The sequence below is a fragment of the Marmota marmota genome, unplaced genomic scaffold (assembly GCF_001458135.2).
Source record: "Marmota marmota marmota unplaced genomic scaffold, marMar, whole genome shotgun sequence".
Lineage (NCBI taxonomy): Eukaryota > Metazoa > Chordata > Mammalia > Rodentia > Sciuridae > Marmota > Marmota marmota.
Window position 1 is genome coordinate 3,466,746 of NW_026000077.1, and position 26,300 is coordinate 3,493,045.

At 44.4% G+C, this 26,300-nt stretch overlaps 1 protein-coding gene across 2 annotated transcripts in view; it reads right to left on the reverse strand.

The window, feature by feature from the left end:
• Tspan2 (tetraspanin 2) overlaps nucleotides 1-25,427 on the reverse strand; it is a 39,324-nt gene extending 13,897 nt beyond the window's left edge. The window contains exons 1-8 of one of the 2 annotated variants that reach the window (XR_007351771.1): nucleotides 24,800-25,427; nucleotides 21,703-21,805; nucleotides 8,542-8,639; nucleotides 7,149-7,223; nucleotides 5,695-5,793; nucleotides 5,364-5,530; nucleotides 5,065-5,248; nucleotides 4,413-4,484 (exon numbers count right to left, since the gene is read on the reverse strand). Coding sequence is in view for 1 of the 2 variants with exons in the window: in XM_015502151.2 (XP_015357637.2) it covers nucleotides 4,413-4,484; nucleotides 5,695-5,793; nucleotides 7,149-7,223; nucleotides 8,542-8,639; nucleotides 21,703-21,805; nucleotides 24,800-24,865 (513 nt within the window). In the remaining variant the exon portion in view is untranslated. The remainder of the gene's footprint in view (nucleotides 1-4,412; nucleotides 4,485-5,064; nucleotides 5,249-5,363; nucleotides 5,531-5,694; nucleotides 5,794-7,148; nucleotides 7,224-8,541; nucleotides 8,640-21,702; nucleotides 21,806-24,799) is intronic. The other variant, XM_015502151.2, reaches the window with a different exon arrangement.
• Between the last annotated feature and the right edge of the window lie 873 nt (nucleotides 25,428-26,300).

Genomic DNA, 26,300 nt, shown 5'->3' on the forward strand with positions numbered 1-26,300 from the left:
AATTCTGCAATCTGTATACGGGGTAAAAATGGGAGTTCATAACCCACTTGAATCAAATGTATGAAATATGATATGTCAAGAACTATGTAATGTTTTGAACAACTAATAATAATAAAAAAATTCTCTCTCTCTAAAAAAATAAATAATTTATTTAAACAACCCCCTATTGTCAGATAGTAAGCCACTATCCAATATTTAATTCTTATGAACAACACTATAGTGAATACCGCTGTACAAAAATTTCTATCCACACTTATCATTCCTTTTCCTTAGAATTAATTCTGAGAGTGGAATTTCTGGATTGAGGGGCATGAACATACTTAACATTCTCGTCTTACATAAATGTACTAACCTCTTAAGACTATTGTACCAATTTTTTAAAAATGTTCATTTCATATCATTGTTGCCAAAACTGTATGTTATTATTAAGGCAGGAAAAATAACTTGGCCAAATTTCAAAGGTTAACCAATGGCATTTCTTCATTTAAATTTGTAATTAATTTTCAAGATTACTTTTAATTGCCTATGCTTTTATGTGTTTAGTGGTAATTTGGATTTGGGTTTTATTTTTTATGAGGTCTTTTCCATATCCTTGGCCCAAAGCCAAACTCCTGGAAAGGATGCCCTCTTTTTTCACATCCTGCAGTCTGGGCTCACCATTTACCTTCTTAAATGCTAAATCCTGTTGGTTTTTCTGCAGTTGCCTTAGTGGACCTTCTTGGGCTTTTATTTTCCCCCCAAACACTGCATTTTCTGCTTTTTTGTGTCATTGCTAAGACTGTTCCCTCTGTAGGCAGACTATCCCTTCTCCCTCTTTAATTGCTTAATTACTTCTCACTTTCCAACATTTAGCTGGGAGGCATCATTACCTCTACTCAGCCTTCACCTGGTCCCCCATCCTCTGGCTTTGTACTTCTCCCCTTTGTACTTCTATAGCACCACACAAATTCAACACATCACCACTCTGTGCCCAACTACATTTTTGTACTGTACTTATTTCTGTGTTTACTTCTCCTACCAGACCGCAAGCTCCTTGTCCATAGGGATCTTTTCTTATACATCTTTGTATCCACAGTGCTGGTGGGAGGTAAGTAGTCAATAATACTGAACTGACCTCCACCGTAGCACCTGGCCCTGGTGACCGACCATTCCCTTCTCCTTCTATAGTGTCTTCTCACTTGTGCCTGGCTACTCCTCTTAGTTTCCTCACTTGAGCACTCCTTGTATTTGGCTAGTCTTTTTTTATGTTTGCATAAAAAGTTTACATTTTATTTAGGCTTTGTATATTTATTCCAAGAATATAGTATGTGCCTCTGCTACATATATTCTCTCTCTCTCTCTCTCTCTTTTTAAAAACATGTGTATATGTCTTAATAAGGAAATATGTAGAATTTACTTTAAAAATTTACAGACACATATAAAAACTCTCAATCACACTTTCCATGTAGGAAGATGATAAATGACAGAGATGCCCATGGCTAGGCTTAACTGCTGCTATTCTGCAGGGTTCCCTTGCTGTTCTTTTCTTCCAGATCTCATGGGTCTAATCCATATCTATAATTCTAAGATTCCATAAGTCACTGATACTCCAACTTCTCACCAAAGTCACAAACCAGATTTTCCAACTGCCCATTGGATATTTCCACATTAGTTCCTATGACTCCTTAAGAAATCATCGTGCTAAACACTGGACTCGTTTTCTTTCCTCCATAACTGGCTCCTTCTCCTCTATTCCTCAACTCAATAAATGATACCATATCTATACAGGTGGAGGAGCCAGAAACCCAGAAGACAGTCCCCCCTCCTCTGATGGCTGACTGGTCATCAGTCCTGAGGACTTTCCCTTCTTCTTGCCCTTCCTATTGCTCAGTCCAGTTGTCTCAGTTAATATTTCATGCCTGAGAACAAGAAAAGTCTTCTTGTTCTCATGTCTGGCTATTTATTTTCCACGAATCCTCCATACTGCTACTAGAGCAAACTCAATAAAACACACATCCTAGAAGGGGAATAACTAGGATGGTGGAAGGAGACGGTCATCATTACACAACATACATGTATGAAGATGTGAATTTGGTGTCAACATACCTTATATACAAAAAGAGATATGATATTGTAGTATAAAGGTGTATTAAGAATTGTATGCAAAAAATGAGTGCTCATGTATAATGGCATAATTTGGCATGAACATATTTTATATACAGAGTTACAAAAAATTGTGCTGTGAACGTATAATTATGAATGTAATGCACTCCACTATTGTCATGCATGTAAGAAATAAAACACACACACACACACACACACACACACACACACACATCCTATCCCAGACTCTACCTTTTGTGGTTCCCTAAGCCAGCAGTATGAAGGATAGACTTCTGGCTTCACGAGAGTATCCGAGGGCCTTCAAGAATGGGTCCATCCTCTTTGAAGAACTCATCTCCCACATACACACTGAGATTTTAGGCTCCTCGATGCTGCGCTTTCCTGAATGTAACCACCTTCCTCTGCCCCCATGCCTGTGCCCTATCCCGCTTGCCTGGAATATCCCTCTCACTTTCATTTGCTTATTGAACTCATACTTAACCTTCAAAATGCATCCTGATAATCACATCAGGGAACCTTCCAAGGGCCCAGATGAGTCTGCTGTGCTCCCTTTCACGTAGCCTTGACTCAGCCTGTGGGGTGCTAATGGCTCCACCGTGGGTATCCCCAGCTGGATGTCAGTACTTCATGGGTGGAGCTGTGCCTTGTTCATTTCATTCAACTCAGAAGGACCCAATAAATGTTCAAGGGTGATTAATGACACAGCCGGAACTTACAGCTCATCGTCCCTTCACAGCTAAATGCCTAAAAGCATCAATATTACCGTGTCTATAGTCTCATATTTCCTTTTTTCTTTCACATGTTGTACCTACGCTTTCCCCAATTACTTCAATGAGACTATGTGGCAAAGATCACTAATGATCCTCTAAGCAACAAATACTGTAGTATGGACTCTCTCGGACTTTTCCTTCACAGCCTCTTATTCTGGTTTCTCGTCCTCATCTTACCCTGTAAACAACAGTCTCCTCACTCTTTCCTTCTCTCTGGGTGTTCTGATTCACCCGAGGGCTTCAGCTACTGCCAACATGCTGAGATTCCTACACCTAAGTCATCCTCTCAGGCTACCTAGAAGTCCCACAGGTACCTGCGACAAACTTGATCAAAACTGAAGTTATCCTTTGCCTCCAGGATCTGCTCCCTTCACCTCTATCAGTGAGGAGAGCCCCTGTCCATACAGTCTCCCAAGCAGAATTATGAAAATCTTAGCCTCCTTCTTTCCACTCATAACTTATATACCGAGTAAGTCACCCAGTCTTGTTGATTCTACCTCCCGAACATTTCTGGAATATCTCGCCCCCTCTCCTTCACTACTGTTTGTGACTTGCTCTGGCTCCTTTCCTTGTAAGAAAGAATGACCACAGGTGGTCACCTAACTGGTCTCCCCCTATTGTCTCCAACCTTCCATTCTACTCTTCATGTAGGGCAGCCTGAGTACTCTTTCTACAATGCAAAACGACTTATGTTTCCTTCTCTGCTAAAAGCGATGGATTTTTCAAACCTCCAGGGGCAACATCTTGCCTTTTTCTGCCTCTCCCAATGTGACTATTGCCATTCCCTCAGGGTCCCTGTCCTTCTGCAGTTCTGGAGCTTCACACCAGCGTGCCTCCTTTCTTGTGGCTTGCTGGGCCGGGAATGACCTTCCTTTGTCAAAATTGAATTCCAGGATCCCCTTCTAGACGGAGCTTCCCTACTTCTGTTGTGTTTCATGGCAGCCTGTGTAGACCCTTGCATATCAGAGCCCTAGACTAGTTGGCAAGGCCGCTGAGGACAGGGACCATGTCCTTTTCATCTTAGAGTGGCAACATGCTTGACACAGCAATTTACAGATGAGGCATTTATCAGCACTGTGACTCTACTGGAGAAATGTAGGGCAACATTTTGGGGGCACTCACCTCTGGACCTGGTGAGCATAATTAATACCATAAGCATGAGGGGCTTATAACTGGCAAGTGAGGGGCTGGGGTGGTGGCTCAGAGGTAGAGCGCTCGCCTAGCATGCGTGAGGCACTGGGTTCGATCCTCAGCACTACATAAAAATAAAATAAAGATATTGCATCTACCTATAACTAAAAAATAGATATTAAAAAAAATAACTGGCAAATATATACCATCATTCTCCAGGGTACTAGGAGGCCACAACTCAGCACTGGTTTGCTTATTTTGCACGGGGAAAAGGTGAGGCCCAGAGTCCACCGGGAGAGGGTCTCCTAGGGTCCCTGGAAGGTAGAACCTGAGCCTCCTTGCCCCCACCCTGAGGGCAAAAACCATTTCACACTACAGGGCAGGTGGGGGTCCCCGGTAGAAGCTCACCTTGTGGCCTAGAAGTTCCTTTGGGCACGTGGGTTGGACCTGTTCAGGGCTTTCTTTTCCACAGCACTGAAACTAGAAAGTCAGAAAGAGATGTTAGGACAGGAGCCGGGAAAGCGAGAGTTATGAGTCTGGGCATCCCTGCTGAGAGCAGGTGGTGCCGAGGCAGCAAAGCAGCTATAAGGTCCTTCTCTACAACCCAAACTGCTATTTCTAGAAAGGGAGCAAAGAATCGCATCGTCATGCTAGCAAACTAAGAAAATGACTTCCTTAAAGCTGTCTGAGTTTCACCATAGGAAGTGACTCAAGGCAACCGGAACAAGGCAAGAAGCTAATAGACAGCGTCTGTGAAAATTGCTGCTTTTTACACAGGAGCTGGGCCTTTGGAGTCCTTCCTTCAGAAGGGGATTCATATAACCTGTTGAGGAACTAAAGTTTTATGAGCTTTGAGAAGGGCTCATTAACTAGGGGCTGTCTGTGAAGGACAGAAGTGGTCACAGTAAACCCCAGGGGTCCAAAGACCGACTTTCAGACAGGCTAGCAAACAGGTGACTTGCTTTAGGGCTTGCCCTGTGAGACAGAGGGACCTGTGTGCTGCTTGATGGCTCTGGGGTACTTGCCAGCATTTTTTTTGTGACAGAGAAGATCCAAGTACCTGAAAACGCTTGGCCCAAGAGTTCATAGCGTTTCTCCAGTATCAGTGTTTAAGAAATCAGAACGACTCTGGCTTGGCCCATTTCCTCTGTCAATCTTCTTTGATTAACTGTATGTAGCTCTGAGCACTCCATTGACAGCACAGGCCCACAGAAGGCTCCAGAGGGACAGTCTCACCTGCGACCCTTCATTTTACAAATGAGGAGATGACTGTGTATCAGGGAGACCAAAAAACTTGCTCAGGGTCACAAAGCTGTGAAGTAGCAAAGCTGCAGCTGGAAACTAGCTTTCCTGACTTACAGGCCACACTTGCTTCTGCCACACCACCATGCTGCTCTTTGAGAGACGCTGACATTTATTTGGGCTGCTTTCTCTGTGTTCTTGTTCGCCCTCCTTTGTCTCTTTTGGGCACACACTCTGACTTCCTCTTGTGAACTCGGTGGTAGGCCTCTTTCTCTTCTGGGGTTCTATACAGAATGCAAACTATGGCTCTCACAAGGGCTAAAATAAGATGCTGCTGCTTGCCTTTACTGAATTTATTTTTATTTTGAATCCAGGTGCTGGGGAGAGAACCTGGTTCATACATGATCTTTAGAAGACATGAGGTTAAGGAACAAGTCAAGTTACTTACTGCTGAGTGGAAGGTAACAAGAGTCCCATTTCCCTTTCCCCTGTCTTTAAGGTAATCATTGTAAGCCTCTTCGTACATTGTCTGTACGTGTCGTATAGCCTGAAAAATACCAGGAAAACTGAGGGTATGCTGAGTGGGAAGTTTCAAACAATCTCTTTTCATCAAAGAAAATCCCTTGTTCTATACCCCTTAAAAACACTGCCTTTCCATGTATTTAAAATGATTCTGCATATATGACACAGAATAGATTCTAGAGTTTCTTTTTGTCATGCTCGGGATTAAACCCAGGGCCTTGTGCATGCTAGGCAAGTGCACTACTGCTGAGCACATCCCCAGTTGATTCTAGAGTTTCTAAGATGCTTTTGAGGATGAAAGGACAGACTAACCCAAGAAGAGTTTTCATAGACCAGAAAGATTTCTTAGAGTGGAGGTTTCCAAAACCTGATAGGGCTTCAGCATCAGTGGGAACCCAGTTTCCTGGGCTCCACCCAGGAGATTCTGATGCACAACCAGGGCTGGGAACTACGCAATCATGGTACCTCACTGGTTAAAAGGACTGAAGTCTTCTCATGGCATTGTTTAACAGATGTTCACCACCAAAGAAGACTTTTTGCATTCAAATACCATATAAAGTTTGGAGAATGCTTCTCTGATATAAATGCATGTGACCCCCTAATCCACAGAAATCTCAAAAGGTCCTACGATATAGTTTCACTTCTGTATGGAGCTGAGTTTAAAGTAACCTATGAATATAACCAGCTACTTTGGAAAAATTCCAAAAGAGGTGACATTTCTTATTGTATAGGTTTGTCATTTTTTGGTCTAAAATAAGTTCATTAACACATTATTGACGGCACATGAATTAATCTGAAATATAGTACACAGTGCCATTCTTCCATTCTTCTTTCTTTTCCCTTCCATCCCTTTCTCTCTCTCTCTCTCTCTCTCTCTCTCTCTCTCTCTCTCTCTCTCCCCAAGTGTTTATCTTTCCCAAAGCCTATTTCACTTGTGGGTTCACCTAATACTGTTCTGGACACCTGGAGTTGGGCAGCAATCTAAACTGACTTTGGGAGCACACAATAGGTCAAGTTTTAGTCTCTGAGGATGTCACAGACTCTGTTTATCTTAAGGATAAACCAGGGATGCATGTTCTTCTCAGTCCCCTTTTCACTTTTGCCTCATTGTGAACTAGGGATAATCTTAAACTAGTGAGCTTATTTCTAAAACCATACACTACATTATAAATTTAATAAATGCTATGAACAAAAATCTCCCTAGAAACACACATAGATGTGTACATATGCATACTAGTACATACACACGCTCAGTCCTATGCACTACTTTGTTAGATTAAGAAGTTCTGCTCATTCTATAACTTTGGGCACTATTTGGTTTTTTAAATAACACTCTATGTATCTCATAACTTTTGCCATAAAAAAGTAATTTTTACTTACTACACCCTTGCCTATAAAAGCAAATACTCCAGTGGTTACTTCAGCAGCGAATATCACCAGTAGGCAGGTAAAAAACTGTAGAGGAGAGAAAACACTAATTTCATTAATTTAATACCTTTTCAATGTATTCAGTCCCTTTGACTTTAGTTATATTGAAAAGGCATTAGGCAAGGTTATTAGTTTGAGTTGATCCAGCAGTAAGCATTTGCCCCTTTAGTTTCCTTTATGCAACCGTTGTTTTTTTATTCATCTATTCATTCATTCAGCAATTGTTTATTGAGCATCTGTTCTACACCAGTTACTGTCCCTGGTTCTTAGTATACTATAGTGAACAAGGTCTCAATGTCTCTTCGATCATGAACTTCACATTGGATAGACGAAGATACTAATGAATAAAGGATTTAAAATTTGAATAAGAGAATTTTATAGAGTGACACAGAAATGCCACCATCCCAGGTCAGTGCCTGGCCACCTATGTGCTCAATAAATACTTGAAGAGCAAAAAAGACTCTATCAAGATATCAAGCGGGGTCAGGAGATAGGTATCATGGGGCCTGGGCTTGGAGAAGAGTATGGAAAGGCTTCTCTAAGGGGGTGTGTATTGTGGGGAAGTGGGTGTCCTCTTGGACAAATTTCCATTCAGGTCTTGGGTTTGCTTTGATCAAACCAAGTTCATTGATTTGTCATTGATAAACAAGAGAGAGATGCCCAACAGCAGGGGAGAGAGAGAAAGAATGGGTGGGTGAGGAAACAAGTCAGGCATTTTTATATAGCAAGAGGTCAGAAGCAGCAGAGTTAAAAAATCCAAAGGTTGCCATGAGTGACTAAAATGAGAGACTGCCTAATAAAAGTGATGCTTCAGACTCCCAATGGAGAAACATAAAAACTCCCCCTGCCCCTTCTTTCTTCTTGTTTCACTTATACATTGGCATTGGCTTTATAGCAGTTAACTGATTTTTTTTTTTTTTAACCAGAGACTGGTGGTTAAAATAAGCCACTAGAGGGATGTTTGGTTAAGTTATTGATCTTAACCAGAAATGCTTTTCTTATAGATAACAGCACTTCCCTTGCTTATAGGAATCTTTTAGCTGCCTCATCCACAGTGAAATATTATTTTTAAAAAAAAATAATCATAATTGCCCCTTACAATTACCAGGCACTTTTCCTTCCTAAACATCTTTACACTAATGACCTCATTTTTTTCACACTTTCCATATGAGGCAGGAACAAAAATAATATTATTCTTATGCAAGAGACAGAGAAACCCCAGACTTAGGAAGATAAGGGAGAGTCAAGGGCTCAGTGAGTCCTGGGGGACCCTGGGCTGCAGGCCAGGCATCCTGACTTCCTTCAGACCAGCGCCTCTGACCCTACCCCTCCATGCCCCACTTACTGATCCGAGCACACACTGTGACTCCCGCATGGCTCCACAGCACCCAAAGAACCCCACGGCCATCATCAGGGCCCCAGCTCCAACCAGCACATAGAGCCCTGTGGGAAAGAGGTCAAGGGAGACTATTCAGAGTCAGGCTAAGTGAAGTGCCTGGCTCCCCAGACCCTGAGGGCCAGAGCAAACAGAAGGACTTCACCACCACAAACTGGGCTCCAAATCCTAGGCACCCGGAGCATTTGATTGTCCATACTGTAATGAGTAACACCTGTTGAATGCTTCCTGGGCACACCGTATGCCTTGGCAGTGTGCCGTGATCCTCTGAGGTAGGGGCTACTATTGGAAGCAAAAATAACCAACACAGTTTCGGCACCATGATGAAAGCACAAATAACCAGGATGGAAGAGGCTTCACGGATCAGCAGTGCCTTTTATTCGGGATCACAGTCGGGCATTGGAGGGGCTCACTTTCCGGGTGGAAAATGGCCCTGGTTCCATAAGGGATCTGTGTTTTATAGTTTACAATGAGGGTGGCTTAATCACTGGGGACTGAAGCAGAATGTGTCAGTTTGGGCAGCCAGGAAAAAAGTTGTAAAAAGTCTGAAACTTAGTGTTACTGGGAGGGGATGGAAGCTCAGAGGTCTGTGTCCATTGCTTCTCTTCTTCCTCTGGGACCCATTGTTACCCAGAGCTTCACTATTTGCTTTTCTCCTTCCAGGACTCACGGGCAAAGGGAAAGGGTGAAAGTCCAGGGCCCAGCGCTGAGCATCTGCCTCCTTGCTTCAGGACCCATATTCACTAGGAAGGGATGAATGTTTTGCCTTCTTCCTCCCCACCTCTTCCTCTCCTCCTCCCAGGGCATCCTGTCTCGGGGGTTGTCATTTTCCAACTGTAATCCCCAGTTCAGAGAAGAAAGCCAAGTTAAGGAGATAAAAGAAGCACACAGCCAGCAAGGGGTGGAAGCCAGAGCTGCCCACCTCCCAGAGCTCACACCTGGATGACCACAACATGCCTCCTCAGGCCAGGCTCTGCAGCTCAGATTCCTATACCTTTGCACAGGATGTAACAGTGTCCCCTTTATGCTTTGCATATAACCCTTGCTGCTCTGCCACTGCAGCTTATTTTTAAAATGGACATGTTTCTTTCTTTTCCTCTCTCCCTGTTCCTCCCTGATCTCTCCCCTCTTTAATCTCAGGGGAAACAGGATTATCTTTCTTCCCCAACCTACGCATATATATCTGTCCCTGAGTACATATCCACCATAGGAACGAAATAATCCAGACTTTGGGGATGGCACCAGAAGATCTCAGAAATGACCACCTCCCAAATTAACAAGTGAATTACAACTCCAACAGAGAACACGTGGAATGCAGCCTTTGAATCACCTCTTTAAAAGGCTCTGTTCCTGCTGATGGATAGAATCACAGTCTCCTGTGTTTCTCTCTTGCTAGCAAAGCAATAATTCCTTTCTCTCAAAACCGTGTCCTTGTTATTGGATTGGCACCGGGGACAAGGATGGAGATTTTGGCAACAAGGAGAGTTCTATGATCCACAGGAGATTCATGACACTGAGTTTAGGGGTGGTCAGGAGCTGGTGCGAGAGCTGGGACACAAACCCAGGCCTTTCTCCTGAGCCTCTGCACTAGGGACTTAATGGCTGTCTCTACCTGAGAGGCCTGAGGCCCAGTGTTTGGGAGGAAAACAACAGCTGCCCAGGCACTGAGGGGAGCTGCTCAGACACAGAGGGGGCTTTTGGTTAAGGACAGGAGCAGAGGAAAGAGCAATAAAATATGGGTTTTGCATGATTTTTCTCCTTTAGAGGGCAATACCGTAGACCCTAGGCAAAAGAGGCTGATATTAATAATTAAGAGGGGCGAGAGATAAGGTCATATTAATATTCTTAATACAATATCAGCTACACCTATGAGGGGCTCATTTTTTCTGGTACTGATCTGAACACCTCGTGTTGATTTTTTAATGTACAATTTAATTCAGGACAGGCCTGTGAGGTAGGCACTCTTATTACCTCCATTCTTTCGTCAGAGGAACTGGGCCTCCAAAGAGTAAGCCCTTTGCCCAAACTCACAGAGCTGCTTGATGAGCAGTGCAGGCCCTAAAAGCCAGCTCCTTGGCAGAACGCCATCCTGCAACAGCAGCAACTTTAGTTTGGGTGGTGACTTTTACTTCCTACCTAAATCAAACTCAAGAACTGTTGTTCCCACAGGGAAAGAAAAGGGCAGACATGCTCGGGCTCTGAGAGAACTTCAGCCAAGCCTTCCCTGGTTTCCTTCTCTGATCCCGAGATAAGGGGGAACACAATGAGACCTGGTACTTGGCTTACTTGCAATAACTCTCATAGCCTCTATTTTCTTTTCTGCATTTTACTCAGATGAGTCACCTGGAAACCACTCCTATTTGCCGGAGGTGGGGGCTGGTGTCAGGCCTCTTTGGGGAACCCCTGAGCCTGCCATTCAGGCGCTTCCTGGGGCTCCACTGGGTTGCTGAAAGTGGTTTGTGGGCAGGCCTGTCTGTTCACAGACTCAGATGGAGCCGAAAGCCACGCTGCTTGGTTTCCTGCATTGCCCGGCCTCACTCAGGGTGCTTCTCTGGGTTGGCTACTCTGCAGTCCTGAGGGAGGTTCAAGCTTCCTGTTGTTCCAGCTCTGCCACTTCCTCCTGTTCCATTTTCTCTAAAGGCTAATTCAGTGGGGAATGAATGTGGTAACTAGAGAAATAATCGCATATTAAAAACAATAATATTGTTGGCGGCACTGACGAAAAACCTTATCGTTTTTAATAATGTTTTCATTTTTCAAAGCGATTTCACTTCCAACGTCTCATTACTTCCTCAAAACAACCTGGTTAGGTAAGACACGCGTTTGTTTTACAAATGGGGATCAGCAAGGCAAAATGCTGTGGGCCTGCACCCCTGACTTCCCACCAGGGTCTTCTCACCCAAACAGGCTGAATGAAGGGCAGCAGGAGGGACACCATATTCAACTCCTTCTCAACAGGTGGCCCATCTTACTCTGTTGATTTCCTGCTTAAGTTGTTCATGGCCTCCCCATTGTTACTGCTACAACTGCAACATGATCATCTGTGTGGAGTCACAGCCTGAGGACCAGCACACCCTAAACCCTCACCTATCCTTCACTCCGGCCATCTGGAGATCACTGTGGTCTGACCATGCCTTGATCTTTGCTGATTTGTGCCTTTGCAGATTCCCATATTTATCCCTCTGTAGATTTTTAAACCCACAAACCTTACTCATTCTATCTAGAGAGAATATGCTGGATATTTCAAGTGGATCAAGAGTAAATCAGTTTGGAAGTGCTGGACTGAGATACCTCATCACCCATCTTTGCTTAGAGATACATGCTGGGAACCCATCTCAGCAAACATCCATGAAGCCATCAGAGGGTTGGACTGTCCAAGGTCAGGCAAATGAGAATGGAGTCCCAAGACACTGTGAGAAAGTCTGGAATATAGGGGAAAAAATGGTGCTCCTGCAGAGGCTCGAACTCAGTGGGCAGAGGCCCAGGGTCTGGGGAGGACAGAGTTGATCTGCACTGTGCACGGCTTGATCTCTCTGGCAGAGATCCTTATGTTTCTGAAACAATGAGCTCTTCAAGAGCATATGTTGGCCAAGTGTGGTGGTGCGTACCCGTCATTCCTGCAGGTTGAGGCAGGAGGATCATAGGTTCGAGGCCAGTCTCAACAACTAAATGAGGCCCTAAGCAACTTGGCGAGACCCTGCCTCAAAATAAAAAAATAAAAAGGGCTGGGATGTGGCTCAGTGGTTAAGTGCCCCTGGGTTCAATCTCTATTCCCCCCCACCACCAAAAAAAAAAGCTGAGAATCCCAGAGCTCATGGCTAAACCAACCTGTAACTGCCCTAGCATCTCTCTGTCCTGAGGCCTCTTTCCAGCCAGTCTCCACTCATGTAGGAGTGTGTTGTTGTGATTCCCCAACTCCCCCATTCCCAGTGAGCCCTGCTTATAGAGCTGGAGAGAAATCAAAAGAAACTATGCAAGTGGCAAAATTCATATATATATATATATATTTCTTTTTTTTTTAGTTGGACACAATACCTTTATTCCATTCATTTTATTTTTATGTGGTGCTGAGCCTGGAACCCAGGGCCCCATGTGTGCTAGGCGAGCACTCTATGGCTGAGCCATAGCCCCAGCCTGTGGCAAAATTCCTTGGGCCTCCTGAACCCTGTCCCAAATCTGGTTGTAATATTCTGCACAACATAAAACCACCTATGACTTCCAAGGATACCTTATCCTTTATATGCTCCTCCTTAAAAAAAAAATAGCTGCTGGATGAATAAATTAATTCGCAGCACATTTTAATTCCAAGATGGTTTCTACAGAGCCCTCTTCTTCCCACGGCACGTGTGATAGATGCATGACCTATTTCCCAAATCCCTCATGCTTTCCAAGCCCTGCTTCTCTTGATTTAAAGAGAGAAAACACTTTGAAATTTCATTTTTATCTTTAATAGCTGGGTGTTACAATGCCAGTGATCTCTAGTGACATGCTACCAACAAGAGCTTTTTCTGAACATCTTACTTCCCGACAATTCCTGCTTCTCTCTCAGATTTTGGATACGTCTTTTAAAGCAAATAGCATCATTTCAGTTAACACACAAAGGGGATGGCTTTTTAAGGCCTGTTGGCATAAATTCATTGTAAAATGGCTCCCCCTTTGTAGGGACTGGATATTGGTGTGGTCATAAACATTGGCTTTTAGCAGTAGACAGTTTCATATAACTTGTAAATGACCATTTTTCATCTAAAAATAATGTTTTTTATGCTTCTGCATAAAAACTCTCCTTCTCAGCTTTTCCTGAATGCATATAATTCCACTTGTCCCTCAGTATCCCTGGGGGATTGGTTCCAGGACCTCCTTGGATACAAAGTCAGTGGGTGCTCAAGTCTCTTATGTAAAATGGTGTAATAGTTGCATATAACCTAAACACACCCTCCCATATACTTTAAATTATCTCTAGATTACTTATAGTATCTGATACAGCATAAAAGCTATATAAATAGTTGTTATACTGTATTGTTTAGGGAATAATGAAGAGAAAATTATCTACATATTCAGTATAAACAAGCTTTTTTTCAGAGTCTTTTTGATCCGTAGTTGGTTGAATCTGTAGAACCCACGGCTTTGGAAGGCTGGTTTTAAATAAATATCTAGGGGAAAGGGAGGACTTGGTGCTCTCTGAATAACACCAAAAGCTATCAGTTACTGAGTCTTATTCTCAGTGCTTAACATGTCTCAGTCATGCAGTCACTCATCACTATTGGTAGTAAGCACCATGTCCTGGTGGCCAGCCTGCTCCGAGTGGCATCTGTACTGTGCACCTAACAGACATTATCTCAAGAAACTGCTGGCTGCGCAGTTCAGTCTTATAAACTAGTCTCTCCTTTATCTCTTCTTCCTATTCTCTTGTGTCATTGTGCATTGCAGACAAACCCTTCCTCAGCATGCCCTCTTGACAAGTAATACCAATAGGTAAGATGTACCGAGGGCTCACTCGGAAACAGGTATGGCACTTAACCATGTTCAGATTTCACAGATGAGGAATCTGAGACACAGAGAATTAAGTACTTTTCCTAAGATTGCGTAGCTAGTGAGGGGTTAAGGTGGAATTGAGCCAAAGTACAAACCCTTAACCGCCAGGCCACACACTCAATAGGAACTCAGAAGAACAGTGACTCTCTTAGCTAGAAATCTGCTCATTTAAAAATGGAAGGAGCATTTTCTTGAGAAAAGTACTTGAGGTGTCTAGAAATGATGATTCCTGGATTTTCCTCTGAAAGAACAGGCCTGGCACCCCAAAATCTAGGCCTGCCCACCTTGCCTGTAAGTAGGTCCTCTTATTCTTTGGTTTTGTTATCTTTAATATGAGAATGATTATCAGCTCGTTGTAAAAGTACTTTGGAGAAATGATCTCAATGCTATAAACTACAGCACCGTTCTGTTATCCAGCTAGCAAGACTGTCAGGTACAACTGAAGACCAAGAAGTTAAAAAATATTCCCGGAATGAGTCAGAGTTTTTAAAAAGGCAAGCCAGCCCCTTAATGTTCAGCACAGGAACACTTTCCTTACACATAACCTCCAGCCACAATCTAAGCCAGGCTCCAGGACTCTGAATCCAGGGAGAGACAGCTGCAGCCAGGCTGTGACCCTGGAGAGCCAAGTGGCTCCTGTTTGTGTGGGCAACCCTTCCATGGAGAAAGCTGCTCACATCCTCTGCTTGCAGACATGACCTCATGTGTTCCAGAACATGGGCCCTCCGGCCGCCCGAGGGCTGAGGGGATCACTCCCCACTCTGAGCTCCTAGAAAGAAGACCCTGGGGTGTCTGCCCATCCAAAAGGCAGGCCAGAGAGGGACCGCAACAGGACATAGCATGGGCAGGTTGCTGGAATTTGGAAGATGCGGGACTTCTCCTAAGAGTTCATTGAAAGAGGCTAGAAGGGAGAAGGTCTTGGAAGCCCCAGTAACCCAAGTCCTCTTACTGCCAGGATCTCCCTCCCCCACCTCAGCAACCCAGGGACACCACGGATCAGACTCCAGGCCTCAGCCTGGCCCCAAAGGGCCTCGAGAGATTGCGGCAGGCGGCAATCAGTCTGACTACCCTCTCCTGCTGTCCTCATTTCCACAGCTGGGTCCTCTTGTCTTGGCCTAGGATCTGTCACTCTCCCAGGCTTGGCAGTGGCATCTGGATCTTTACCCCAGGAAGGGAAACTCCATTACCCAGGAGCGAGAACCGAGGATGCCAGAAAGAAAAGAATCTCCCAAAGATGGGGAGTTCCTCCAACAATGCTTAACAGTCGTCTGCCCAGAAGCAGGGAGCTAAACAACATACCTTTCCTGGGGTCTCTTTCAGAGTGGGACTTGAGGCTGGGAGTGCAGTTATCTTTTCCTTTTCTTGAGATGAGGTCTTATAAGATTGCTGAGGCTGGCCTTGAACTTGCAATCCTCCTGCCTCAGCCTCACAAGTAGCTGGGGCTATAGGAGTGTGCCACTGAGCCCAGCTAAAGCCTTTTTTTCTTGAAGAACCACTTGAATGTGCCATGTTTGTTTAGAACACTCTTTAGCAAAGGGGTCACAAGAATTTAATGATTGCTTTGGAATTTATTCTTGCAAAAAAAGGAGTGTGAGAACAGTAGACAGAACCCCCAAACTGGGCCTGGTTTCTTTTTTAAACTCTTGTTACCTCATACTGTATACTATGATGTAGCATAAATGGTACCCTGGTTTATTTTTCTTCGTGTTTTGTTGCTAGAGAGAAGGTATCTTTCTTATTTGGAAAGTTAACTATTGAGAGAAAATATCAATTTCTACAAACATGTACATTGCTCTTCTTATAAGAAATATCTGGTGTAGAGAAAAGGTCCCAACTTCACAAGTGTTTTTTGTTGACATTATCCAGGGAGGCAGAAAATGAGCAAGCACAGGACTGGGTGTTCGCAGACCTGGGTTTTTGCTGAGCTCTGCAGGAAGAGCTAGGAAACCATGACTGACTGCCGGCCCCTGCTGCTTAGCCCTCTGGTCCCTACTTTCCTTATTCCACCTAGTGCTGAGTTTCTATGATGACCTACTTCCCTAACCTCTGAGCACTGACCGTGATCATCCTCAACACCATCTGCTCCAGGATGACCTAGAGGAGAACTCAGGGTGGGTAAACCCACACCCATGGCCTGTACTGCCAAGGGCAAGCAAGAAGGATTCAGACTCTGCTTTTGTACTGTTTTCCTTGCCAAGAATCCAGCTCCTTTTCTCTACTTAGATAAATGAATCTCCTTGATTCTCAATCCATGAGGCTTGAGAGTGCCAACTTACCTCAAGCTCCAAGGTGGGCATGAAGCCCAGGCTTACACCAACCAACAGCTGGCCATAAGGACTGGTTTGGGGATGGGCACTATACCCAATATGGCCACTGCAGGTTAGGCTGGGGATTTCAGGTGGATCTGGCTGGAATGAAAGAAGCGTGTTCTTTTACTGGGGTTTCTCTGGAGTTGGAGCCTAGAGCCACTGGCAGCCATTTTATCACGTGGAGAGGAAACTTGCCTAAGAGGGTTGACAAAGGGAAACAGAGCCAACAGATGGCTACAGGCTGGATTCTGTACATCATCTGAGTAGTCCCTGGGACCAGTACTAATCCTGGACTCTTCAGTTATGTGAGTCAATAAATTTCTATTTTACTCATGTCAATTGGAGGAGGTCTCTGTGACTTGACATAGAAGAGTCTAGTCAGATAAGTCCATGAAGATATGATATGATGGGACAGCTCTCTCATTTCTCAGGCAGTATGCAAACTGCTCTTGTCTAGGTTAGAAAGCAGACTCAGGAATGTCCGTGAAGTGCTAGTTCACCCTTCTGCTCAACACAATAATCTCCTCAATTAACAAAACACTTGATCCTGATTTTTTTTTTTTGTCACAGTAGTGGTGAAATACCAACAAAAAGGACAGTTCATTTTCTTCTGTGGGAGTCTGTTCAACTTTTTTTTGAGTTATCCAATCATTAAAAATATTTTCTTATATTGAATCCAAATCTGTATCTGTGAAATTGCTCTAGCACTTTGTTTCTGGAGCAACAGAGACAGGCCACTTGGGGACTGGCTTCCATCCCTAGATCCATGTAACTGCCTTCAGTAACTCACCTGAAAATCATGAATTATTACTGCCAGACGTGGCTTTTCCTTCACTGGTATCTTGTGCCATTTTGATTCCTTCTGTTCCTGAGTCGGATTAGTTAGGCTTAGTTGGAGTTAACAATATTTCTTACCTTTCTTTCTTTATAATTCTCATTGCAACCACTATGGGTTATGCCCTTATTTCTTCACACCTGGCTATATCAATAATCTATACCTTTTTTATTTTTTTTTTAAGTCTTGTGCCTGCCCTCTTATTCTCTGTTGCCAGAATAATTTCTTTAGAACGCAGGACAGATCCCACTGGGCCACAAGCTCCAAATTATCTATTGCTTATCAAATTAATGATGACATTCAAGGCCCGGCCCTTTATATCTGTTGTCCTTCCCTCTCTTATAAGTAAGTAATCTTAGCTTCCCACCATGCCCCACTCCTCACCCCTGAAAGCACCTCTGTGCCATCTGGGTTTGCTCATGGCTGGCCTGTGCACACGCCTTGTGCATTCTTGACTCTCAGTCTTTGCAATCCTCATCTTTTTCTTTTCCAGTCTGGTATTCAAAATATAACCCAAATCTTTCCTGCCTTACCTTAGAATGACCTTTGATGCACCCACTGCAAATACACTCAGCACCTAGTTACACACTAGCTTTTATTGTAAATTTAAGTCGTTAAGACTATGAGTCTTTTCAAATATACTGCAAGTTATGTGAAGGCAATTACAGCATTATTATATTTTTTGTGTGTGACCCCCAGTTCCTGGGCCTATAAGTTGACTGGAGAATGATATTGATAGGTTATATTTTTTCCCTCAAATGAAGGAATCTACAAAAAGATGGAAAGAGAAATTACTTGAAAACTATGTTTTAGCAAATATTTAGCAAAATCCAAAAAATTAAAATGATCATGGAGAGCTCTTTAAAATAAGTAGATATTTAATATCATTGAGAGGGATACAGCTCCTCTAGATGTTTTTTTTTCATGGTCTTTGAAAAGGGGTTTTCTTTACTACTGCTAAAAAATGTCCACCTCTATCTCAGAAAAAGTACTTTCTTTATTGTTCCTAAAAAAAAAAACAATGTCTAGTTCTAACTCAAAGTACAATTTAGAGCTTGAAATCCTTCACCTGCAAACTTGGCAGTGAGGGTGTAGGTGGCTGAGTTTAGGCATTTCATTATTGCCAAACAACTTGAAGGAGATTATGAATGGAACTGAACTGGTTGGTGTCTTCCCAAGCATTTTCCTTCTAACTAAGGGTGAACTTTTCTCCATTGCCCTGAACAATTAGCCACAGTCCCCATAGGTAAGGTAAAAATGGCGGCTGCCTACCCTATATTTATTTGTCAATCCTAATTCAGAATCATGAATAAAGCTTTCCCTAACTCAATCTATCCCAAACTGCCTGTCCTTCGAAGCTCTATGGGAGCAGCCTGCTCTCTCTCTCTCTCTCTCTCTCTCTAATTCAGTATTTATGTACCATTCATGTAGTGCCTACCATGTGCTTGTGACTATTATCTGCTCTTGATTATTGAAGAGTTCCTTCTCCATATGTCTGGAGAGGCATGAAGCCTATTTAACATGGGATTAAATGGGATCTTGTTAAAACTGAATTCAAAATTGTGGGGAATGCTATGTGATCGGTAGCTTCTGGAATATCAGCAACATGAGTGTTATGGTTTAGATATGAGTTGTCCCCCCAAGATCTCATGTGTGAGACAATGTAAGAATGTTCATAGGTGAAATTAGATTAGGAGAGGCATAATCTAATCAGTAGATTAATCCACATGGACGGATTAACTGTGTGGTACCTGAAGGCAGGTAGGGTGTGGATCACTTGGGGGTATGCCTTTGGGGTTTACATTTTGTCCCTGGTGAGCAGAGGTCTCTCTGCTTCCTGGATGTCATGTCCTGAGTTGCTTTCCTCTAGCCATAGAGTCAGATGACCATAAACTGAATTTAGGAAACTGTGAGCCAAGATAAATTTTTCCTCCTCTAAGTTGTTCTTGTCAGATATATTGGCCATAGTGGCATAAAGCTGATTAAAACAGCGAGGGAAGAGGCATTCCTTCTCCACTCTTCCCTCTGCCTGATCCTGGTGTCCCTGGTGTGGGTTGAAGGTGACAGAACAAGGGTGGGTTAAGCTTGTCCTTGGAACACTTGAAGGCTTCTCTGGAATAGAAAAATGCTTCTTGAGAAGTTTTCAGAGCCAGGAGTCTCTCAAGGAGGAATATTTGAAGTGTATGTTTGCTAGCTTTGATGGAAGTGTGCGTACCACCTAGGAGCCATGTGGATAGAAAAGAGCATTTCAGGGTTAAGTCTTTAGCAGATTCCTCTGTTTTTTCCTTGCCACAAAATGCCAATCTTGTCCAACTGTTATAAGTCCTCTGGGGAACTTGGGCCTTGCTCCAGACCCAGGCATGATTATCAATTAATCAGAGAGCCAGTCATAGTTATTCTCTTCTTGGCCATGATTAGATATAATGCAAATCTGGCCAATAAGCTGCAAGGGGAAATGTGCTTTTCAGGAGACTCCTGAGAAAGATTTCATTTATCCCTCAAAAGGACCATATGAAGTGAAACTTCCTTTTTTCTTGTTGGGATGTTGTTGTCTGAGGACACAATGTTGGAGCCACTGCAGCTATGTTGGAATCATAAGGGGACATCTTAGGACACGCAGAGGATGGCAGAGTAGAGAGAAGAACCGGGGTCCTTGATGACTTTGTTGGGCCCTGAACTAATTCTGGAAATTCCCCATCTCCAGACTTCTTTAATCACATTTCATCAATTTTTGAGTTTTTTTTTAAAAAGCATTTTAACAATTCTGAGATTAGAATTTATCTTTTATAGTATGTTATTATTAAATTGGCAGCATTTTTTTTCTTAATGTAACCTAAAATAATTGGGTGTTGTTTTTTTAAAAAAAATCTATATGTAAGATTTCATAAAACATAAATGTTCTTATTATATTCATCTTTTTTAAATCAATTTTTAAAATTTATATATGACACCAGAATGCATTACAATTCTTATTACCCATATAGAGCACAATTTTTCATATCTCTGGTTGTATAGAAAGTATATTTACACCATTCGTGTCTTCATACATGTACTTTGGATAATAATGTCCATCAAATTCCACCATCATTTCTAACCCCCTGCCCCCTCCCTTTCCCTCCAACCCCTCTGTCCTATCTAGAGTTCGTCTATTCCTCCCAATCTCCCCCTCCCTACCTCACTATGAATCAGCCTCCTTATATGAGAGAAAACATTTGGCATTTGTTTTCTTGGAATTGGCTAACTTCACTTAGCATTCTCTTCTCCAGCTCCAACCATTTACCTGCAAATGCCATGACTTTATTCTCTTTTATTGCTGAGTAATATTCCTTTAGTAGATTTTCTGCTACTTTCCTTTGTAAGTATTGTAATCAGTATGGCGATTTTCCTCACAGGATGATTCTGGGCGTGGAAGGTGTTTGGTGGAGGAGGTGGCCCAGCCGCCGTGATTTGGTCCTTCATGAGGACATCCATGGCTCTGAGTGGGGCCTGGACTCTTTCTTTTCAGAAAGAGATTCTGCTCTTATTAGACTCTGGAGCCAATGACCTGTATGGGTCCCTGCCTCTCCCCAGGCATAGATGTCACAACAAGCAATCCAAGTTTACCCTATGGCTGGTGGGGTTCTTAAAACAGCCAGTCAGTTATGGGGGTCGCTTGCATTGACAATGGGCTTGGAATTTTTGAAATCTGGAGTGCATGTCCACTTAGCTGGAGAATGAGATAAGGCTCCAGCAGAGGGCTGGAAACAGAGGGAGCTAAATGCACGGTGACCATTTGTACCCCTGCTCATCTCACTCTGGGTGGGAGGCTGCACCCCATCCCATGCTCCTCACCCCTTTCCTACTCCTGGCAGGAGGCAGAGCTGATGCCTCTTCTCCAGGGCTAGCCTTCTTGTCCCCCCCCCCCTCCTCTCTGCAGTCCCTAGTCATGGAAGGACTGGGATCAGCACCTCCCAACCTTGAATATCTCTCTTCATTTTGAGTTACCTTCTCCTCCGGTGCAAGTGGAAATACAAAATCACAAAATCAAATCCTGACTCTGTAGGGGCACCCTGTCTCCCTGGATGGACTAGTGAATAACAGACTTGTGGTACACCCATTTTCCTCCAGGGACAGAGGAGGTTTTCTAATTCTTTGAAATGAATTTTCATTACATTTCCTTGAGACTTCTTTTCTGGCTGCGCCGGCCTTCCTATACTTTGGAGAGCGGAGGAATGGGTCATGTGAGGGAGCAGGAGAAGCAAGGTCCTGTCCACCTGCCTCCCTAAGCGCAGCACTGAGGGCCAGGTGGAGCACAGGGCTCCAGTGTTGGCTCCTTCTGCCTCTTCCCTGTCCCTCCACGCCTCCCCCTCCCACCAAAGCTCAAGTGCAGCTTCTGCTCCATGTCTCCCAGCTGTCCTACCTGAGCTAAAGCTTAGGGAAGCTCAAGTCACTCACCCATGTAGAAATACTCTGGGGACTTGTCCTCCGACGACAAATCCTTTATGGTGCCTCCAAATCGAAACCATAGTCCAAAAGCAATGACGGCTGACCCGGCCAGCTGCGGGGCAAACAACACCGTATTTACAATGGAAGTGAAGAGGGGGTGTGCAGACCCACTAGCAGGTGCAGGCACAGACAAGGGCTCACCCTTGGACATTACCTAGTCCACCCTTCAGCTCTTATGGGGGAGGAAAGGGAGGTTCACAGAGGTGGAAGCATGTGTTCAAGCCCCTCGGCCTGGTGTGATGATGGCACTAGGCCCACACTACCAGCTAGCTGTCTGGTGGTTATGTGGCACACGTGCCATGCTGAGGGCATCTCAGAAACACTATCCTAACAACATCCCCCTGGCAGCATCTTCTCCTTGCCTTATTGTCCTTTGCTGGTTCATTGAAACTCGTCACCAATATCACAGTGAGAGGTGACTGGGTCTCAGGTGCCAGGTCACCAAGAGCAAGATGAACTCCAAGACCTGGGGGAACTTGTCTTTCTCAGTTAGAGGAAAATGCACCAACCTTCAAAATGCACCACCCACACCTCATGATGCACACTCTCCAATTAGAATGTAATTCCAGAGGTTTCTGTAACCCTCTCGCCCCCAGTCCTGTGTGGTGGTCACTGTCCTGCCCCTTCCTGGGGATGAAGTAGGGAACCTGGCTTTTTTTTTTTTTTTTTGGTTACTATTTTGAGTTTCCATGGAAAGTGAGAGAAGAAAAAATAATTTTCTGAAACAGTGTGGTCTGCGCTGTGCGGCTGGGGGAGAGGCTGGGCGGTTGGCACGGGCAGTGGCTGGGCAGGCTGGCAGCTGGTAGAGTCATCACCCGGGCTCCCTCCCTCCCCTCTGAAGGTTGCCGTGGGGCTCAGCATTAAAGCCAGAAGCCCTTTCTGCCTTTGCAGGACCGTCACTGCTGCAGGCCAGCAGGCTCCTGCCGTGGTGTTCTCAAATTTCACTGTATCAATCAATCAACGCATATTTACTGGGCACCTTCTGGGCACAAGGCATGATGGGAAAATAAGCAGAAATGTAAAAATAGCCTCCTGCTGCTGCCACCCTGTCCAGTCTCTGTTGGGCTGCCCCAGTCTTTCCCCAGACAAGCAATTCAGAGCCTGCCCCTGCAGGAACAGAGAAAAGCACGCCGGGGGCTGATGACATGAAGACAGGATGAAAATCACAGAGGCAGAGGTTTAACAAGGAAAAATCAAAGTCAGGGTTAGCCCAGAGACTTTTGCATACGGGTTCCTTCTGTCTTGTGGGCAGCTTGTAAAGGACCTGGTGCTGTCTGGCTGGGTTTCTACCAGGACTTTATCCCCCTTCACCTTCTGTCCCCCAGGGCCAATTCCCTCCTCCCCGGGTTTCTTCAGAAACGCTGCAGGACTTCAGTGAGGAGGAGTCTGAGGGCAGAGTTTTACCAGCTGGACTCTCCCCATGGGGAATAACTAACAGTTTCCAGCCTCAGAGGAAAGCGCTAATTGAATAGTGTGAGGGGCAGCTAAAGGAACTGGACACAACCAGCTTTTGAAAAAACTGCTGAATTTTAAAAATCAGTAGCATGGCTTGAAAATCTGGAAAGAAGTCATGTTAAAAATGTTAAAATAGTCATAATATTTATCATCGAAGGGAGAGATTACAGGTGACTTTCTTTTAACCTTAAAAATGTAGTTTTAAAACAGCGTTACGTGGTAGTTTTTTTTTTTTTTTTCTATCAGAAAAAAAGTGAGGAGAGTATGCTTTTGTTGTGCTTTAACTTAGAAGGAAACCAGTTTGGGGACCTCACTGTTGCTGTGCAGGAAAGAGGGTGCTGCCCTCAGTCAATTGCTGTCCCTGCTCGTCAGGGGACAAGTTGTCCAGCAAAGCCTGACGGGCAACCTTACCACCCTCTGCAGTGCCTCATGGAAAGAGAGTTTCCAAATACAAAGCAAAAATCTATTGACAGAGGCGCCAGGCCAAAGCCAGAAGCCACCAAGCAGACTGTGGAGGAGGTGACTGGTCCCAGGGACACCCTACCATGAGGCCACATTTTTGGAATCTCTGTACACAAACTCTAATTTATAGCTGTCTGGGATCATCCTTCCAGACGGAATACATTTGTCCAGTTGTGGCACGGATGTGTTTGATGCATAATGGAAAATTAAAAGAGAGGTTGCAATTTAAAGCCATCGGGCAAAGGGGAAAAAATCTGCGCTTGCTCATCCCCGCCCCAACCCCCAAACCACACGGGTTTCCTCCTGGTTCAAGGAATTGTGGCTTAGCTGAATGTCATCACTGTGTGGAGGGGAATCCTCCCAGTGTGCTGCCAGGGAGCTAGCCAGGGCTGATATTGCGATGAGAAACAGAGTGAGCACTGCTTTGGGAAGAGGCACAGCAGGTCCTTTTGAACTCACCAATCCTGTAAGGCTCATGCAATGCTCTGTGTTCACTGGACTTATTAGCCTGGTCTACCACACACCAGAAATTGCCCCCCAAAAGTTCACACCAATTGCCATTCAGTCAGCATGGAGGTAAGTGAATCTGGTGTCCCTAAGTTCTCTTTACTCTCTGTTCCATACAGCCAGAAGAGATCGGCTCCCCTGAGGGAAGCCTGCAAGCCCCTGTAATCCTAAACGACCAGGCCAACACTCCCTTTTGCCCTAATTCTCTCTTCTTTTAATCCCAGTCCATTTTTTTTTTTTTTTTTTTTTTGCATTCAGACATATCCGCACCTCTGTCAAGGTTAAAAACAACTAAGGAACGAGAGGACATCCATGGCTCTGAGTGGGGCTTTCTTCTTTTCTTCTCTTGCCCCTACCCTCGTCTGCCTTCACTTCCTCTCTTTCTTCCTTGAGTGTTTATTCAGCGGGAATCAACTCTGATCTAGGCTAGCTATTGTGCTTGGCATCAGGGAAACAACGAAAAAGGTGGGGATCACAATCCAACATGGAAGATAATCAACATGAAGTCATAAATGCAATATGAGGCAGGGAACGAGCTGAAGAGGGAGAGCGTGCACACGGCCAAGGGATGGTGCAAAGCACAACCACCAGTGTGCAGCAGTTGTTCACTTTTGATGTATACCCAGAAGAGCAGAGAACTGGAGGGAGGTGAGAGCTCCCAGCCGAGGAGCACAGGGAAGGGCTTCATTTCCTTACCCTGATGCTGGGCTGGGGAAAGAGACGAGTCTGGGGGAGGCCAGAGTCTGGGCTTTAGCAGGAAGCTGGGATGCAGGGCTTCTGCCTACCTTTGCATCATCTTGGGAAGCCCCAGAGCCTTGAGTGAAGAAAGGATGGAGACCCTTCTTTTGATGGGAACAGTCAGGAGCATGAATCTTGCTTGGGTGCCTGATACAGCAGGGAGCCAAAGATAAAGGCCTGAGTGACTGTGGACCAGAGAGAGAGAACACTAGGGAGTGAAGCTAACAGCTGAGAGGACCAGAAAGAGTTCACCACACCATTTGAAGAACTTTGTTGAGGGGTCCTTCTAGGGCCAGTACCATGCCTAGGGCCTTTGAGAGAATGACAACCAGAAATATTGTTTTGTAGGAACGGGCTTTTTCATACAGCGGAATGGGTTGGACCTTCATGTTAATCATTTAAAAAAAATCACTTATTGAGCATGACTGTGAGCCAGGAGCCTAGGACTCAGAGTTGACAAAGAACCAGTCTTTCTCCTGGGGTTCTCAGGGACTCATGGAAAGCAAAACCTAGTCCTGCAGGTGAGGATCCAATCACAGGCCCAGCCTACTAGAATGCACACAAGAAGACGCCAGATAACATCACCTCTTCAGTCATCTCCCCTTTTCTGAGGACCAGTTGTGCACAAGGCACTAAAAAATGTGTTGAAATGAGGTCTGAGGGCAAAAGTGTGCCCACTACTTAAAAACATAAAATAGAAAAAACAAAAACCAAAAAAGGCGAGAAGAATGCAGTGAAAGGAACAGTGGTGTACAAACCTAAGCCATTAAAGAGGGGCTCGCCAGATTTTCCTGGGTAAGTTATTCCAGTAGCTAACCATATTCCAGAGTGTTTGCGGGACACAAAATTGCAAATTGTAAGCACATGTCTTTAGAGAAGACATGTTTGTATTCTAAAACTAAAGAAGCAGAAGAGAGGACTGAAGACGGATTTAAAGAATTTTTAAAGCAAAGTGGATGGGCAGAGTTTCCTGTAAGTCATGGCTATCTGAAAAAACTAAGCCATTTAGCATAAAGCAAAACTTGTTTATGGATTTCACCTTGATTTTAACTGCATTTATTTTCACTTTCCTGGGCCTGCTGATAAAAGGGCCTATCGTGAGGACATAGTTTTTATCACTTAAAAACAAGAAAGATTTTATGAATCACAAACATGGTCCCCTGTGGTAGTCCAGCTGGAGACGGGTAGTGCTGGGATGCAAAAACGCAGAGACCACTCCCTGGACCTGGCTCCTCCTGTCTGCCCAGCCTTCCCCTCCTGGACACAGGCCAACGTGGATCACAAACAGCAAACGCTTGGTACTGCTGGTGAGCAGTAAACCTCCTTTCTGGGTCAAAAGCACCCCCAGAGACAGTTCTAGATAGTACATATGCTTATATCTAGGT